The sequence below is a fragment of the Nicotiana tabacum genome, chromosome 8 (genome assembly GCF_000715075.1).
Source record: "Nicotiana tabacum cultivar K326 chromosome 8, ASM71507v2, whole genome shotgun sequence".
In the NCBI taxonomy this organism is placed as follows: Eukaryota; Viridiplantae; Streptophyta; class Magnoliopsida; order Solanales; family Solanaceae; genus Nicotiana; species Nicotiana tabacum.
The window spans coordinates 28,648,885-28,667,983 of NC_134087.1; the positions used below are offsets into that span (position 1 = coordinate 28,648,885).

The 19,099-nt window shown below is 30.5% G+C and overlaps 1 protein-coding gene across 1 annotated transcript; it reads left to right on the plus strand.

The window, feature by feature from the left end:
- The first annotated feature begins 17,136 nt into the window (after window positions 1–17,136).
- Window positions 17,137–18,812, plus strand: LOC107816590 (auxin-induced protein 22D-like). The gene is made up of 3 exons (XM_016642315.2): window positions 17,137–17,453; window positions 17,534–17,709; window positions 18,172–18,812. The coding sequence occupies exons 1-3, from the start codon at window positions 17,269–17,271 to the stop codon at window positions 18,342–18,344; spliced, it is 534 nt and encodes a 177-aa protein (XP_016497801.1). The 5' UTR covers window positions 17,137–17,268; the 3' UTR covers window positions 18,345–18,812.
- Window positions 18,813–19,099: the final 287 nt, after the last annotated feature.

The window sequence follows — 19,099 nt, forward strand, 5'->3', positions numbered from 1 at the left end:
ATTTTTTTTAAATGTCTGATATTATGAAAAGAAAGTTCGTTGCCCTTGAAATTTCGGGCAAGAACTATATGACATGGGTATTGGATGCTGAAATCCATTTAGATGCAATGGGTTTTGGAGACGCCATTAAAGATAAAGATAAAGCATCTACACAAGACTGTGCTAAGGCTTTGATTTTCTTGTGCCATCACCTTGATGAAGGGTTAAAAATTGAATATCTCACAGTGAAAGATCCATTTGTTTTGTGGAATGGTTTAAAGGAAAGATATGACAACTTAAAGTTGGTCACTCTTCCACAAGCACGATATGATTAGGCTCATCTTAGGCTTCAAGACTTTAAGTCTGTTTCTGAATATAATTCTGCTATGTTTAGAATTACTTCTAAATTGAAACTCTGTGGAGATAATATCAGTGACTATGATATGTTTGAAAAAACATTTACAACGTTTCATGCCTCCAATATGGTCTTGCAACAACAGTACCGAGAGAAAGGCTTCACAAAGTACTCTCAGTTGATTTCTCTTCTACTTGTGGCTGAACGAAACAATGAATTTGACATCACCCACTTGGATGTGACAGATTTTTTTTGAGTACCCTAATGAAAAAATAAACCACTTGATCGGTGATGGATCTGTGTTTAGAGATGATTTAGCAATTTAATTTTTATGCTTTTTTATTCGTAGTATGTAATGAATAAACATCTTGAAATTTTTATTGCACTCTATAATTCTTCTTATGTAGTTCTTAAGAATATTTTTATTTTCGAAATTTTATAAATTTCACAAACAATGAGTAATATCCTATTAATTAGTATTCTAGTCTCAATGATCTTTTAACGATTTTAACTTTCCTATACATTGCTTTAATTCTCTTTAAGAAAAGGTTTACAAGCACCCTGGAACAACTTTTGTTACTTTACCCTAAATTTTTTTTATGAGTATGTTCTTTTCTTACACGGATCAATTAAGTTTCATACAATGTGTAGGAAAATGCAAATAATTTATACGTGTAAATAAATTTGTTGTAGTTGTATTAGTCATATGTGTACTTGTATTATTTTTTTTGCGTAATTATTTGTATAATAATTAGAATTTGCCAGAAAATGCATTAAAGGCTACTATTGAATTATTGGTTTAACTTTATTTCTTTTCCATTTTTCTCTAAAAATACTAATATTTATTCATATACTTCTTTTGTATGTCAAACTATGGGAAGCAAATATGGATATCTTTCAAAGCAAACTTGGATCAAAGTTCAATTATAAAAATATTTGCTTAATTGATTCATGTACGACACATACAATATTCAAAGAGAAGAAATATTTCTCTCATTTAAGTATGTGTAAGGCAGATATTACTACAATTTCTGGTAGTAGTAATCTAATTGAAGGCTCTGGAAGAGCTACTATAACTCTGCCTATGGGAACAATAATTATCATTGAGAATGCAATGTTCTCCTCCAAGTCCAAGAGGAACTTGTTGAGTTTTAAAAATATCCGCAAAAATGGATTTCATATTGAGACAATAGATGAGAATAATATGGAATATCTCATCGTTACCAAGAATGTCTCTGGCTAGAAAAGAATTATTGAGAAGTTCCTATCTTTATCTTGTGGCCTGTATTGGACAAAAATTAGTGCAATTGAGGCACATTCTACCTTAAACCAAAAGGTTACTGCTTCCAATAATTTTGTACTTTGGCATGATCGATTGGGCCATCCTGGATCAATTATGATGAGACGAATCATAGAAAACTCAAATGGGCATCCATTAAAGAATTTGAAAATTCTTTTAAATAATGAATTTTCTTGCACTTCTTGTTATCAAAGCAAGTTAATTATAAGACCATCACCAACAAAGGTTGGAATTGAGTCCCCTGCGTTTTTAGAACGTATACAATGGGACATTTGTGGACCTATTCACCCACCTAATGGGTCGTTTAGATATTTTATGGTCTTAATAGATGCATCCTCTAGATGGTCTCATGTATGCCTATTGTCATCTCGCAACCTCGCGTTTGCAAAATTAATGACACAAATAATCTGATTACGGGCACAATTTTCCGATAATCCAATTAAGTCTATTAGACTTGATAATGCTGCTGAGTTTTCATCCCAAGCATTTAATGATTATTGCTTATCAATTGGGATAAAAGTGGAACATCCTGTAGCTCATGTTCACACTCAAAATGGCCTTGCAGAGTCTTTAATTAAACGTGTGCAATTGATAGCAAGACCGTTACTCATGAAAATGAAGTTGCCCACTTCTGTTTGGGGTAACACCATTTTACATGCAACAATGCTAATTCGTCTCAGACCGATAAATTATCACAAATATTCCCCGTTGCAATTAGTTTTGGGTCATGAACCTAATATATCTCATCTAAGAATTTTTGGATGCGCTGTATATGTGCATGTAGCACCCCCATATCGCACCAAGATGGGTCCCCAAAGAAGGTTAGGAATATATGTTGGGTTTGAATCACCCTCCATTATTCGTTACCTTGAAACATTACCGAGAGATTTGTTCACTGCTCGTTTTGCAGATTGTCGATTTGATGAAACATTTTCCCCAAAATTAGGGGGAGAAATTAGTGAAACAAAACGTGAAATTTTGTGGAAAAATACATCATTGTCTCATCTTGATCCACGTGCATCTATTTGTGACACAGAGGTGCAAAATATTATCCATTTGCAGAAAATAGAAAATCAAATGCCAGATGCATTTACGGATTTGAAAAGGATAACAAAATCACATATCCCTGCAGAGAATGTTCCAATCCGTATTGATGTCCCTATTGGACAATCTTCTAGTGTCATAGCTAATGAGTCAAAAGCACGCCTAAAATGTGGCAGACCATTAGGTTCTAAGGATCGAAATCCTAGAAAAAGAAAAACAAATGATCAAGATGACACTACGAAAGAGTCTCATAAAGAAATTCACGATTTAACCAATCCTGAGATTCATGAGGAAATCAATGAGCCTGAGACTCAAGAAAATAAGGAACTATCAATAAATCCAATCGATATTGAGACAAATTTGAATCGAATGGATATAGTGGCAGATTACATCTTTGCATATAATGTTGCATCTAGCATTATGCAAGAAAGTGAGGATCTTGAACCTCAATCTGTTGGAGAATGTCGACAAAGACTTGATTGGCCAAAATGGCAAGAAGCAATCCAATTAGAGTTAAGTTCACTTGCAAAATGTGAAGTTTTTGGGCATGTAGTCCAAACACCTAATGGTGTTAAGCCTGTTGGCTACAAATGGGTCTTTGTACGCAAAAAGAATGAGAAAAATGAGGTACAAAGATATAAGGCACGCCTTGTTGCACAAGGATTTTCACAAAGGCCTGGTGTCGATTATGAAGAGACATATTCTCCTGTTATGGATGCTATAACATTCCGTTATCTCATTAGTTTTGCTGTCCATGAAAAGCTTGACATGCATTTAATGGATGTAGTTACAGCCTACCTTTACGGCTCACTTGATAATGAGATATACATGAAAATTTTCGAGGGATTTAAAATGCCTAACGCACAGAATTCAAATTCCCGGGAAACATTTTCAATCAAATTGCAAAGATCTTTGTATGGTCTAAAGCAATCAGGAAGAATGTGGTATAACCATCTTAGTGAGTATTATATAAATGATGCCATTTGTCCATGTGTTTTTATAAAGAAAACAACATCGGAATTTGTTTTACTTGCCGTATATATTGATGGCATAAACCTTATTGGAACTCCTACAGAACTCCAAAAGGCAACTGATTATTTAACGAAGGAATTCGAGATGAAAGATCTCGGAAAGGCAAAATTATGTCTCGGTTTGCAAATTGAACATTTGACAAATGAGATTTTTGTTCATCAATCGGCCTACATTAAAAAGGTATTGAAATGGTTTTACATGGATGGAGCACATCCATTAAGTACTTCGATGATTGTTCGATCACTTGATGTGAATAAGGACCCGTTTCGACCTCAAGAAAAGAATGAAGAGCTTCTTGGTACTGAAGTACCATATCTTAGTGTAATTGGTGCACTAATGTATCTCGCTAACACTACAAGGCCTGACATAACTTTTTCGGTTAATGTCTTAGCAAGATATAGCTCTGCTCCTACAAGGAGATACTGGAATGGGATCAAACACATATTGCGATATCTAAAAGGGACTACCGACATGAGCTTATTTTATGGCAATGATTGCAATCCCGATCTTGTTGGTTATGCCGATGCTGGGTATTTATCTGACCCGCATAAGGCTCGATCTTAAACAGGTTATGTGTTTACATGTGGCGACACTGCCATATCTTGGCGATCGACTAAGCAATCAATCGTGACTACTTCTTCTAATCATGCTGAGATAATTGCTATTCATGAAGCAAGTCGAGAATGTATTTGGTTGAGGTCTATAATACATCTTATCCGAGACAAATGTAGTTTGAAGTGTGAAAAACTACCCACAATTTTGTATGAAGACAATGCAGCATGCATAGCCCAATTGAAGGGAGGATTCATAAAAGGAGATAGGACAAAACACATTTCCCCAAAGTTATTTTTTACACATGATCTTCAAAGAATGGTGATATCAATGTGCAACAAATTCGTTCAAGTGATAATATGGCTGATTTGTTCACCAAATCTCTACCAACATCAACCTTCAAGAAACTGGTGTACAAAATTGGGATGCGAAGACTCAAGGATGTGAGTTGATGCTCTCATCAGGGGGAGTTAATACGCGTTGTACTCTTTTTCCCTTACAAGGTTTTGTCCCACTGGGTTTTCCTTGCAAGGTTTTTAACGAGGCAACCAAAAGGCGTATTTCTAAACATGTGTACTCTTTTTCCTTCACTAGGATTTTTTTTTCATAGAGTTTTTTTTCCTAATAAGGTTTTAACGAGGCACATTATCTTTGGACATCCAAGGGGGAGTGTTATGATAAATATCACATTATGATGGATGTCTACTCTTCTTCCATGATCTTCATCTCAAATGCTTAATGACATATTCAATGACATATTTTGTATGTTCAATGACATATTCCATGACATATTTTCTTCACTTTTTATGCCTATATAAAGGCCTTGTAATAGATAGGAAAATACACATAATTGAAGAAGAAATAAGAATCTCTCTTCCTCTCTTTGTATCTATATCTCTTAATTTGTTTTGCTTGTTCTATATTGTTATTTTGGGTTATATTTTATAACAAAGTTCCAATTTTTACCTTTTTAATTATATAATTTTCATCTTTACTCAAATAAAATAGAATGCTTTGTGTCTGGGAAGTTTGATGTATGAATGGACATGAATATGAGGTGGAATATTGAAGAATAAGTGGATAAGAATAAACACAAGAACATGCTAATGGGCCATGGACTGACCCAAAGCCAACCCATACCTACAGACAAGAAAGTAAGTATTCAAATGGTACCAAAGTCCAGAACTCAATTACACGTGCGGCTAGGCCCACATCTCCCTATCGCTATTTAATACTTCATACGTGCGTGCCTTTTCGGATTCAACTCATTCCTTTTTCTTTTTGGGATTTAACTCATTCCACATGTCTTGTTCTGGTATAGGTTTTGTCATTTGTGACCCCGATTAATATAGATTCGTATTAAGTAAGACCGATTAAAGGAAGTATCGCTCGTTATGAGGATTTTTTTTCCCTTGAACTCGAGATTTCTGATCAAGGATAGAATTCTACTCATTCTACCGTAATCCTCGGTGGTATTTCACATGCATTGTTCTCTGCAAAGTTTTTTTCCTTTTGCTAGTTGCTACTCTTGTTTCGTTTGTCTTACAAATTATCATTCAAATTGCTCTAGTTTATTTTGTGGGAAGATTTTGTAAATATCTATTGGATTGAAATGAGATTAGTTAGTGAGGGTCATTCAGAATTTATATAATCGATTCAGGCTTACTTGAGATTGAAATTCAGTTAGTTGTTTTTTTTCATAGAAGATGCTTTATGTTGCTTTGAGAGCAATTAATATTTGCAATTGAGACTGTTTATACTGTCTGCCAATAGTTTACAAAATTTATCTCCATCTCTTTTGTCTGGTTTTTGTGTTAAGCAATTTTTTTTAGCAATATTGTAAAGATGAGCTGTCGTGGATAGTAAGTAAACCTTTATTTTTAATTAGAAGTTTCGAATTAAAATTATGAGAATGTAGTCGCTTTTGATATGAAACACTTTTACCTTTAAAGTGAACTTCCCGATGAGCACAATTTTGTAAAGGAATAACCGACTTGTTTCTCGAGAAGAGAGGGGAAAATGCTCAATATCATATGATTTAATAGTTCACATAATCTTTTGCTATTTGAAGGAACTCTCCACTTCTATTGGTATTTTAAATTCAGTGTATGATTAACATAGTCTTGAAACTACTTATATACCGGTATAGGTCATATCATAATTTACAAGAATATTTTGTAATCTTTTTGGATATTAATTATTAATAAAGGTAATAGAATATATTTTTGGTTCTAAAGCAGATAACAGACTCTAGGTGAGAAACCAAAAAAAATTGGGTAAAGGTGTGGGGGTTCAATTATATACGAGCTAAAATTGGGTAAAGGGGTGGGGGTGGAGGGGGAGGGGGGAGTTATATACGAGCTATTAGGGGTATACAAAGAAAATCGACAAATCGCACCAACCCAATAATCCGAGTTAAATCGAGAAAAAAACCCCGACTATAATTTGGTTTGATTTGGTTTGATGTTGGAAAAAAAACCCCGACCATAAGTGGTTTAGTTTGGTTTTAGATAAAGAAAGTCAAACCGAAACCAAGCTAAGCCGACATTACATATATAGAAATTTTAGATATATTTAATATATAAATATACTTATTGTGATGTAATTTATAAATATTTCTTAAATTTTTTTCATAATTTTATCTTTTAAGGTACTATTTCAAGGTTGAACTTAAAACTTTTGAATGTTCCAATAAGTTTTATAGCTATTAATATTAGTAACTTAAATAATGCTAACAAAAGCCCAAACCAAAATCAAATCAATAATAATGCTAACAAAAGACATTCAATTCAATACTACGAATGACAATGTATTGAATATCTATTTTTTATTTTGCAATAATTTAGATAAAAATGCATAACCTATTTTTATTTTTTATTTTGCATTTAGTGATGTAATTAATAGTTCCTTATTAGTCTACTTATTTTAGCATGATTTAGTACTTTTAGATTATATTTATTTTATTATGGCTTTTTAATTAGCAATATTTATATTACATAATTTTATTGTCTTTATTGTTGGATATTTTAGGATAATGCCATGACACATCTTATATTTTATATTATTTTCTTAGGAAACACCTTATATAGTTGTATCTTACTAGGATTAACGAAATATTTTGAGCACAAGTTATATGTTTTGTGCTACGAAGATTTTATCGGAAAATCCCCCGAAAAAACCCGAATAACCCTAGAAAAACCGAGATTGAAAAACACAAGTTTTATTGGTTTGGTTTGGTCTTTAGATTTAATAACCTGACACAATTAGTTTGATTTGGTTACAAAATTTGAACTAACCCGACCTATGTACACCCCTACCAGCTATCATACAGGTAATACTAATTAAGCATATATATATATACTAGTCTTAGGGTACGCGCTTTGCGCATGTACCCGTATCAATGAATATATAAGTTTTTAAGAATTCCGTAAAAATATAAACTAAAAGTTAAAAAAAAATTGAAAATGACAAATATTATTCCCAGTTAGATAGATCAATAAATAAAGATGCCATATACTACAAAAGTTTCAGATGCCTTATTTGTTATTTAAAAAGGACTTATCAGAATTTCAAAATTAAAATTCAATCTTTTGGTCTTTTAGAAATTTAGGATGAAAAAATTGGCGCTATACCTCCTAAAAATTGATAGTGATAATGTAAGGTTTAAAGAATAACTAATTTTGAATAATATTTTATAATAAATTACTCATATTTAGTATATATAAGAAATAGAGGATAAAATGTATTATAATATATATATATATATGTCACCTATTGGACTGAATTTAAGAAAGGAAAAAAACAAATGGTAACTCATTTTAAATACATTTTATCCTCTGCTATTTCGTCCTTATTGCTTTAAATTTGCATTGTTATCGATTTGACTCTTAGTTTAATATTATAATCAATTTTTTTTACTTTTTTCACCATTAATTTATGTACCTTAAGAGTTTTATCAACTTGAGTTTTTTTTTTACTTATACGATGAATTTAAAAATAGTTACATCGAATTATTTTGCTAATCAGTTAATTTAACGACTTAATTATTTGTTCTCAATATTTTGAATTCGCTCATCCCAAATTTATATACTTATTATAATTATAATTTTATTCAATAAAAATTCTACTTTCAAATAGTTAAATAGTATGTCAATTTTGAATTGTTGTGCTCCAGGAATCATTGTGCTTTTGACTCCTACAAAATTTTGCTAATGCATAATTTCTAAAGTTTCTAAAAGTAAGAAAATCGTATAGTTTAAGATAGCTTTAATAATAAGGGACTTCAAATAAGGAAATTCATATATGGTAAAAAGTTAAACAAATTTAATGTGTTAGATATTGGGATTTTCTACCTAAAAATTAGAAAAGCAACTTAAAATTATAAATTTATCTAACGTGAAATCTATTTTTAAAGGATAAAAAAGACAATTTCACTAAAGGGCTTTGTACTTTGCGCATATATCTCATATTAATTAGTATAAAACTTTACTAATCATATAAAAATTATTAAACTATGTACAATTGTTAAGTATCATTTCCAAAATATTTTTAGAATTTATATTGAATTAAAGGGTATGATAATTATGGATATTGAAATAATTTATATCAAATAATAATATCTATTAGAATGTGTATTTAAATTTTAGTACATAAAATTTATAGATTTGATTAAAAGGCAATGGACATACTATTATATAACCTGAGGATCAAACATGCTTTTTCATAAATAGTCTTTCTTTCTTTTTATTTTTTATTTTTGCTAAGATAATTAAGTCATATAAAATTAATTGATTTTAATTGTATTACCAGTTATAAATTTTTAATTGAGAAGGAGTGGCAACGAATTATCAGCTTTAGTTATAGTTCGTACTTAGTCTTTTTTTTACTAAGATAATTAAAATACATAGAATAAAAATATTAGCTAATTCAATATTTAAAAATAAATTGTAATATCCAACATTTAAAATATTAATGAAAATTATAATTATATCTATGCAATGCATATTTATGCTGATATATTTGTTTCTTATAATTTTATATATATTTATCACCAACAAATTTATTTTAATCTAATTTAGTCTAAAATAATTAATTAAAACTAATGAAAAAGAAAATATAGATAAAACACAACGTGTGCATGGAGAAAACATGAAGAGAAGCAATATTATCACTAAATTTGTAACGTGCACCATAAACTAATATAGTAACATTCTTTTATTAAGGTTATGTTAGTTCAAGTAAGAAATAATTTAGTAAGAAAATCTCGGTTGATTATAAAGTTCTAAATATTAAAAAGATTAACTTAGATTATAATTTTATCCAATATAAAATTTTATTCAAAGAACCCCAATAAATATCTGGATGCTCGAAATTTAACAGAAGAAGAAATTTAAACATATACAAAGGTTGAAAATAAACAGAGTTCATCAACATATTATGATAGATGACAAAATAGTTTCTTGCAAACAAATATTTGTTATGTGAAAGCAAAAGGCAATAGCTAAAGGTGAACTTTAGAACAAATACTCCTTAAAAAATTATATAAAAAATAAATAAAAAGGAGCTCTACATAATGACTTCGATAATTTTGATTGAGTTGATAGGATTTTTGCATTATAACTGTTTATAAAAATTTAGTTATTAATTTCAATGAGGACAAATAAAAAAGTGGTTTAAATCACTTCTAAAACTTTAGAATCCTAACGAATCAACATTTACTTTGTTGGACGTTCTAGGAAATATGGGTAATTTCAAATAAGGAAGGAATTATTAAGTAAAATTTAGTTGAGTTAAAAGTCTTTAAAATTAGTAGTTTCTACCTAATTCAAGTAAGGAAAGAGAATTTTAGTTGATTTCAAAGCCTTAAAAATCAAAAAAATTATTTAATTACTATTTTGTCCAATATATAATCTATTTTTAAAGGATAAAAAAGGTGAACGACATTTCGCTAAGGGGCTTCGTGCTTTTAATATACTATAATTTTAGTGTACGTGCGTTGCACGTGTGCATCACGTTAGTCAATATAAAATATATATGAATTATAGAAACATAGCGATGGAGGTTAAATTCAATGCAATATATGTTTAAATGATGAAAATAAATATTAGTACATTGATGCAATATATAGTTGAATTCAACATTTCTGAAAGAATTTAATGTAATTAGTTCTATAGTATTTATAATTATAAATATTTAATTATATAAGATACAAATATGATAGGTTGTTATTTCATCTAACAACTCTTTGTAAACTCTACGTTCATAATATTATTATACAAAAAAATAATTGTTCATTCAAAGTTAATCAAAATTATAGACAAGCCAAATGAACCTCTTCTTGTGTAAACAAATTATCTAGATTCTTATTGATCTAAGTCTAAATTCCCTACTTTGCACGTTTATCCAACACCAAATAAAAGTTAATACTATCCTAAACTCACTCTAAATGCACTATGCTATTGACAACTTTGAAATTTCAAGAGTTCACATTATTAGGTCAATTTTTTAAAATTATGGGGGGGGGGGGGGGGATTGGGGGAGGATGACAAATATATAGCTATTTCAAGAGTTCCAAATGCATTAGTTTATCTTAAGTTTAAAAAATGAAACGTAGTTACAAATTCGCATAGTATGACTGTAGCTTAATTTATTTCTAAATTAACATCATTTTAGTTCAATCTTCTAGAAATTTAAAGTTGAGATAATCAAAACTCTTAAATGTTAACAGGAAAAAGGCGAACATGCATTGTTGATGGATGTTTCATATTTTAGGCAATCAATTATTGATAATTTAGAGAGAGAAACATACTATTATATACCTCATAGGCTAAGAATTAAAATAACTTTAATGAAATGTACTAAACTCCAAAAGAATATTTATAAAAAACTGATCAAATAAGGAATGATTTAATAAGTTAAAATTTAATTCAATTTGAAGTCCTAATTGTTAGGATCTTCGTAAGTAAAATTCTAGTTGATTTGAAGTCCTAAATTAGGAAAATAATTAAATGACTATTTTATCTAGAGTAAAATTAGCTTTTAAATAGCAAAAAAGATATTTCAATAGGGATTTCGTGCTTTTAATATAGTATAGATAGATAAACAATTTCCTACATAGTTTAAGTGAGAGAAAAAATATAATAAATAAATTTTTATTAATTTGAGATCCCAATTATTCCTCATAATTTGTATTTCTTAATTTTAATTTAATATGAAAGTAATAAAATAATTAAAAATATATTATTATTACCCGCACTGGATGTTTACACATAACCAATAGATACATGGCATGTGTCTTGCATATGGATTTCAATCATTTAACCATAGTAAATTATATTCATTCTCATCTAATTAAATTAATTAACCATAGTGAGTTAATATAGTTTGGTGTAAACACATGGTGTGAGTAAGTATTTACCCAACTATGATAATATCTTGGTTGAACTTTGTATAATCCTTAAGAAATTAAGAATAATATATCTCAGTTTGCATTTAATAAATAAGATATCATATTACTTAATTTAATCAAAATATAATAGAAAATTATGTTAAGAAAATCATTCTTTTCCATTCTAAAGTATTGTCTTGTTATTAAATAAATTCCTTAAATTGAATTTATTTTAGTTCTTAGATTTTAAATTGATACGACATCTAGGGTCAAACTTCCAAATATTTGGTAAGAGAATATTTAAGTAAAATCGTTTTTAATATTTAGCTAAGAGTTATTGCTTAAATCTTTGGTGTTAGAAGTAATGAATTTTAAAAGGAAAGAATTTATAAAGCTAAATTTTTTCTTTATTTTAAATTCTTCGATTATAGAAGTTTTGTATATAGTTTGAATAAGGAGTGATTTAATATCTAAAATTTTAATTAATTTTGAAATCCTAAATATTAAGAAAATAATTAAATGATTATTCCTAAATATAAAGGAAACAATTAAATGTCCATTCCTAAATATTAGGGAGATAATTAAATAAATATTTTTAAATATTAGGATAATATTTAAAAGACTATTTTGTCTAGTCTGAACTCTAGTTTTAAAGGGTAAAAAAGGCGAACGACATTTCGCTAAGGGCCTTCGTGATTTTAATATAATATATATATATATGAGTTTCTACATAAACACGTAACGTGACAAATACTTTAATAAAATGCTTCTCTGTTTTGATTAGTTTTGCCATGTAAGTGTGTGGCCTTTAGGGAACCCAAAATATGTAAGCTTTGCTGGATATGAGAATGTCTTAGCCTGTTTCTTTTGGGGTTTATAATTTAATTTTCTGACCAAAGTCTCAAAAGTTTTAGGCTTGTCGGTTCATGTAAATACAATGTTAAACATAAAAGGACGATGTACTGTGTATTATATTTTCAAGTCATATATTCTTGTATTTCTATAACCTCAAATATTTGGAAATAAATTGATTCCTCAAGATGACTAATAATATTTGAGATCGGGGAGTATCATTTTACATTTCCCTTTGAAATCCTAAAACAAAAACAAATACACTATGATTAATCGAATCCCAAAATAAGTCCCGGACATCGGGTGCAGAAGCGTATCTAGTATTCCGAGAAGATCGGTGTATTATTCCGGGATGGGAAAATCGAGTAAACGTTAGGCGTGTGGGAACTGAGAAATTGGGAATTGATTACTTTAGCGATTTAAAGAATAAAAAGAAAAATTACGTTAGTAAAAATAGAAAGAAAAGAAGTTAAGAAAAAAATGAAACAAAACATTTGGTAAGGGATTCAATCCCTTGACCTTAGGCTGCCGGAAATAAGGTACCAAAACTAGTGAACCACTTCGCATCTTTTGATCATGGGTTCCATTAAATATGTATATGTATTTTTGCCAAATTATGCACATTATATATTTACTTTAACTCGAGGATCACGAATTTATGTGAACCACATTTATACCGTGGATCCGCCCCTGATTGGGTTGGAAACCAAAAAAATGTTATACGCATTGTCGAAGAGAAAATGAGGTGAGAATGTAGTCATAGCTACAGCTATATTATGCTGAAAATTAGCTGTAGGGACTAAGAATTCATTTGCATAATGACCAAAAAAGTTCAGTGTGTGGATGAAATTGGCGAAGGTACGATCAATGCATTTAAACCTAGGGACATCAGACTTGTCCTGGTTTCTCACTCGTTTCCTAATTCTTCCTCTTTTCATATTTATTTTATGAGAAGAACGTTCAACGTTATATGAACAAAGTTAGGTATGTCATTAATTCTCAAAAGCTTAGCAATTTGATGAGAATGATGTATCTCTTCATTCTCTTTATCGCTTTTTTATTTTCCACCTAACATATTCATATTTTAACTTCGATTAATTTAATTTCATGCAAATAACTCGAACTCGAGATTTATGTTAAAGATTGAGGATTCATATATATTAATCCTGCCGTATTAATCTTTGATGGTTCTTCGATCTTTTTTCTATTACACGATTGTTAAATGAGCTGGCAATAGATTAGTCTGATTAGCAGGAATCTTGTGGACAAAATACTTGGTTAAATTGCAAACAACGGCGGCTAGCAGTTTCATTAGTGCTTTTGTCACTGTTCTACATATTTTGAATGGAATACGATGAATTAATCCCATGGTTTTGGAAAATTACTAGCAAACTGTGGGCAACAAAAAAGAAAACCCAATAGCAGCACACTCTATGTGAAAATAGCGCGGATAAGTCAGTTTTCGGAATGATAATTGAAAAATAGCCCGCGTTTGCAAAGTTATTGAAAAATAGCCACTATATTGCTAAAACACTGAATTTTTCAGCATAATTTGCGGGATTATGGAGCTCCTGCGTATAAACTTCCAGCATATTATGTTGGAACTCCAGCACACGGAAAGTTCCAGCATAATATGCAAGATTATGGAGCTCCTGTATATAAACTTCCAGCATATTATGTTGGAACTCCAGCACACGGAAAATTCCAGCATAATACTCCTGTGTATAGACTTCTAGCATATTATGTTGGAATTTCACACAGAAAGTTCTAGCATAACATGCTGGATTATGAAGCTCCTGCATATAAACTTCCCGCATATTCAGGGGCGGAGACAGTGTAGTAGCTACGGATTGAGACGAGCCGAGTAGTTTTTGCTTAAATCCTGTATTTGTATTAAAAATTCATTAAATTTATAGAATTTTTTTTTGCGAACCCAGTAACTAACACGAGCTAGGGTTCAATGATGTCATAACCCATAACCTTCAAATCCTAGTTCCGCATCTGCGTATGTTATGTTAGAACTCCAACACATTATGTTGGAAGTTTATATGTAAAAAAATTTGAACTCCATTATATTATGCTAGAATATTTCTGTATTTTTAAAGGTATTTTTGTTTATATTTTATCTTTACATAAAAAGTGACTAAATTTCAATTACTTTTAAAATTGTGGCTATTTTTCAAGTACCGGCCGTAAATCTAATTATTTTTTATTTTTTCCCACACTATCTCATGTTCATCAGAATTCCTTGAACTTGGACCTTAAACAAATGATTCATGTTACTAATAAATTTAAGGTGATAGCATATGTCATTTGTTTATATGGTAGTTAACTATGGCTGGATATTAATAATTATAGTTAAATAAAGCATAGTTCATCCATGTAATTTCTGCTAAATAGTTACACAATTATTATCACTTCAGAGTTTATTATAGTTAGAATTAATATAATAAACTATACTAGCAACAATATAAAATTCTAAACAAATTTGAAGGTAGGTCCACTAATTATAATGCATAATTCATGTAACTTACATTCACTATTATGATGTGGTAAGAATAATAGAATTCCTTCACTTTCGTTAGAGATTTTGGGTCCAAATTCTAGCAATAATTTTTTTTGGTAAGGCACAGGAAGCATTTCTCCATTAGTGAATTTTATACTGAGTGGGTATCAATTAGTCGGAGCTCGACTGCAGATATCAAATATACGAGATGAGAAATAAAAAAGCAAGAGGACACCAAAGCTTAGCTTATGTTAATTTTCTACATGACCGCAGGTTCCTGCTTGAGGCAGTGGGTCAACTGCCCGTTAGGCACACCTGCCGTGAAAGGAATCAAGTCGCACATATTTTAGCAAAATATGGGAGTACCTTGGACTCACATATAAGTGGTGAGTGCGAAGACGCATTTTGAAGTAAACAACCTTTATTTATTTTTTTACTATTTTGCAAAGACTATTTAGGGATAACGATGCAGTTCCATGTTGTACTGATATTTTTTAATTTCCTACTTTATTAATAACAAATCCTTCTATTTAGCCAAAAAAAAAGTAAATGAAAAGCAATATACTTTTTTTTTTTTTTGGAAAATTAAAAAACAATTGTAGCTTTTTTGCCCATACCTAAAACCTCATCAAACCAAAATGCTTGGGACCCACCTCACATGCGGGAAGTTTTGACCCACTACCCTTTAACGATTTCCGCATGATCCAACGCTCCTGAATTCACTCGGTCAATCTCAGTACAACAAATCTGGACCGTCCATTTTCTGGACCACCACCTTAAATACCTCAAGTTGTCGGTGTCTGTTCCATGTTCCCTCATCTCACTTCAGTCGACTCATTCATGTCTCTCATGTGACCGACAAATTCACTTACAACCCGTGTTCTGGGACCATCCTACGCCAAACGCGCGTAGAACACACGTGCCACCTCACTTTTCACTCTTACCCGTTTTATTTAAATCTTTAAAAAAAACTAAACTTGTTATTCTAATATGTTATATACTCCCTTCCCTTCGTTTTAATTTATGTGTTCCTATTTGATTGAGTACGAAATTTAAGAAAAAAGAGAAGATTTTTAAACTTATAATATAAAATAAGGCACATATTTTGTGTGACTATTAAAAGAAAACAAGTTCACATAAATTGAAATGGAGAGAATATGTGTTTTTGTTGCATAATTGTTTAAATTAAATAGCCCAAAATTTGTATAAGGGATCATTTTTATGAAAATATACTCTTTCCGCTTTAATTTGTATGGTGGCTTTTGATTGGGTAAGGAATTTTAGAAAGAAAAAGAGAATTTTAAATTCTATAATTTTGAATGTTTCGTATTATTTATATGACTATAAAAGTATGTTATTAGATAAAATGATAAATTTTTAAAATTTATAAAGTGCATATTTTAAATTAAATCCATAAGTAAAGAGTATTAAGTAGATGGACCAGAAAAAGTGCTAAAAAGATAGTCACATAAAATAAATTGAGAGAACCAACACAGGGGCAGATTTAGGATTTCTAGTACATGAGTATATTACTAAAAAAAGGAGAAAAAAGTGTATTAAGTGAGAATTTATCTCTATTCTCTTGTTAAATAAACTCAACCTTCAACTAAGTTCACCATCCGGCCTTCATAGAGCATGAGTGCCAACAATTGATATTATACCAATTTTAAAAAATATGTACGTAAACTATCTTATTTTACATAAAAACTATGGGTTCACGTGCCCCATAATCTCTGAACTAACAAGGATTGTGGTCCAATTCATCCTAACTAAATTTCTCGAGTTCAAGTAGTTAAAAAGAATTCTAATATGAAGTGCTTTCCTCCTTTAATAGCCCTTATAAGATACAAATTTAAATTATTTGGGACTCGAAAGCGAATACCTAGTGGGCGTTTGGACATAAGAATTGTAAAATTTTAAAAAAATAAAAAAATAAAAATTTATGTGAAAATGATATTTAAAAATTAGAGTTGTGTTTGGACATGAATATAATTAATTTGTAGGGAGCGCGTGGGTAGAAAGGGCGTGAAGAAGTAATAATTGGCGTGTTAGGAAATTCATGCACAGAGAGAATAAGTCGTCTACGGATTGTCTCTCTTTAATCATCCTATAAAACATTGAGTCCTACGTTCCCTTCTCATTCATTATTCACAACAATTGCAAACTATTCTTCATCTCGTTTTTTTTAATTTGTCATCGGAACTACTTCAAGATTTCATCGGAAAACTCACAAACAAATAAGTTATCATCCAAGAATAGAAATGGCAGCTGTAACGTACGAGAAAGATGATCTGAATTTAAAGGCAACTGAGCTAAGATTAGGTTTACCTGGGTCAGATGATCAACACGAGAAGCCATCATCTTCTACTAATTTTGGTGCTAAAGTTAGCAACAAAAGACTTTCATCAGAGATGGATAATGGAAATACTGATGAGCCCGTGCCAAAGTAAGTCAATTTATGTGACAATATTTTCTTTTAGAATATTTTAATGATGTATTAACAACTTTTGTTTTGATAATTCTCAGAGCACAAGTTGTTGGTTGGCCACCAGTTCGATCTTACAGAAAGAATGTTTTACAAGCAAGCTACGTGAAAGTGAGCATGGATGGAGCAGCTTACCTTAGAAAAATTGACCTTAATCTTTACAAAAGCTACTCACAATTACTCGAGGCTTTAGAGAACATGTTCAAGTGCTCCATTGGTAAGTTAATATTTCAAAATTTAGAGAGCGAATTCATTAGATGTATATATGTTGTCCTTTTGTTCCAATTTATATGTCAAATTTTGACCGTATATTAGGACGCAGAATCTTAATTTTGACTGAATTCTGACATAGAATCTGTTTTTTTGGAACAAAATTTGCATATTTGAAAATTATGTAAAAGTAATACAAGTCACAATAATAACAGTTCAAAATAATTAAAAGACATATGAAATTTTTTATGATCAACGAAAAACTTGTTTGAAACTTTGTACACCGCCACATCAATTGGACGAAAGTACTTTTTTTTTTCTACATACATACATAGATTGAGCTGAAAATAATGAATCAGTTGAATCCACATAATTAACCCGCCATAGATCTGCCTCGCATTTAGTCCTATATGTAATCGTACCTGCTGGATCAAAGTCTTACCTTTTCTTTTTTATTTATGAATTTCAGGAGTATACTCAGAAAGAGAAGGTTACAATGGATCTGATTATGTACCAACTTATGAAGACAAAGATGGTGATTGGATGCTTGCTGGGGATGTACCTTGGGATATGTTCATCAACTCTTGCAAAAGACTTAGAATTATGAAAGGATCTGACGCTAAAGGTTTAGCATCTTTGTAGACAGTGACGAATCCAGAATTTAGACGATGTTTTCGTGTCTTGCGTTCGAAGAGTTCTAAAATGTTTATCTAACTCTATGTACTTGTGTTTTCACGACACATAGTATAAGGTTCGGCCTCAAAGTACTGGATTAGATCTGCCTAATCTTCAAACTCATTGTTGGATCCGTCATTTCAGAAAGACTAAGCCTGTGAACTCATTGTTGTATCCGCCGCTACGTATAAAATCCTAAGCCTAAGCTGGGAAATATACTCAGATCTGCAATCAAATCAACGTGAACAAGAAAGAGAGAAGGCTGGGGATTTATATCTCCATGGTTTTAGTCTTGTATAGAGAATGTATAGCTTCAGTTTTTCTTGTACAAAGAGTTTTTTGTATTTGTTTTTTTGAAGAATTTGCTATATATTTTCAAAGAGTATATACATATACATATACAATATGGGGTCAGAGATTAAAAAATTAGCGCAATATCAAATGTTATGTTGAATGTTAATTGCTAAACTGAATCCGAGAAAAGCAGTAAATCATTTAAAAGCTCAATTAGTATTGTAGTTTTTTTGGCCAAAACAAGTGTTGTAATACGGAGTTATAAGCGCAATTTTTTTTAAGGGTATACTCAATTTTAGAGTAAACGTAATTTTCCCATAAACATTTTAAAAATGTATGACTAGAGCAATTACCACAAAACTACTCAAGCAATAGAAGACAACTAAAAAAGTAGAACTCTATTCAAAATGTAATTTATTTCTACCCTC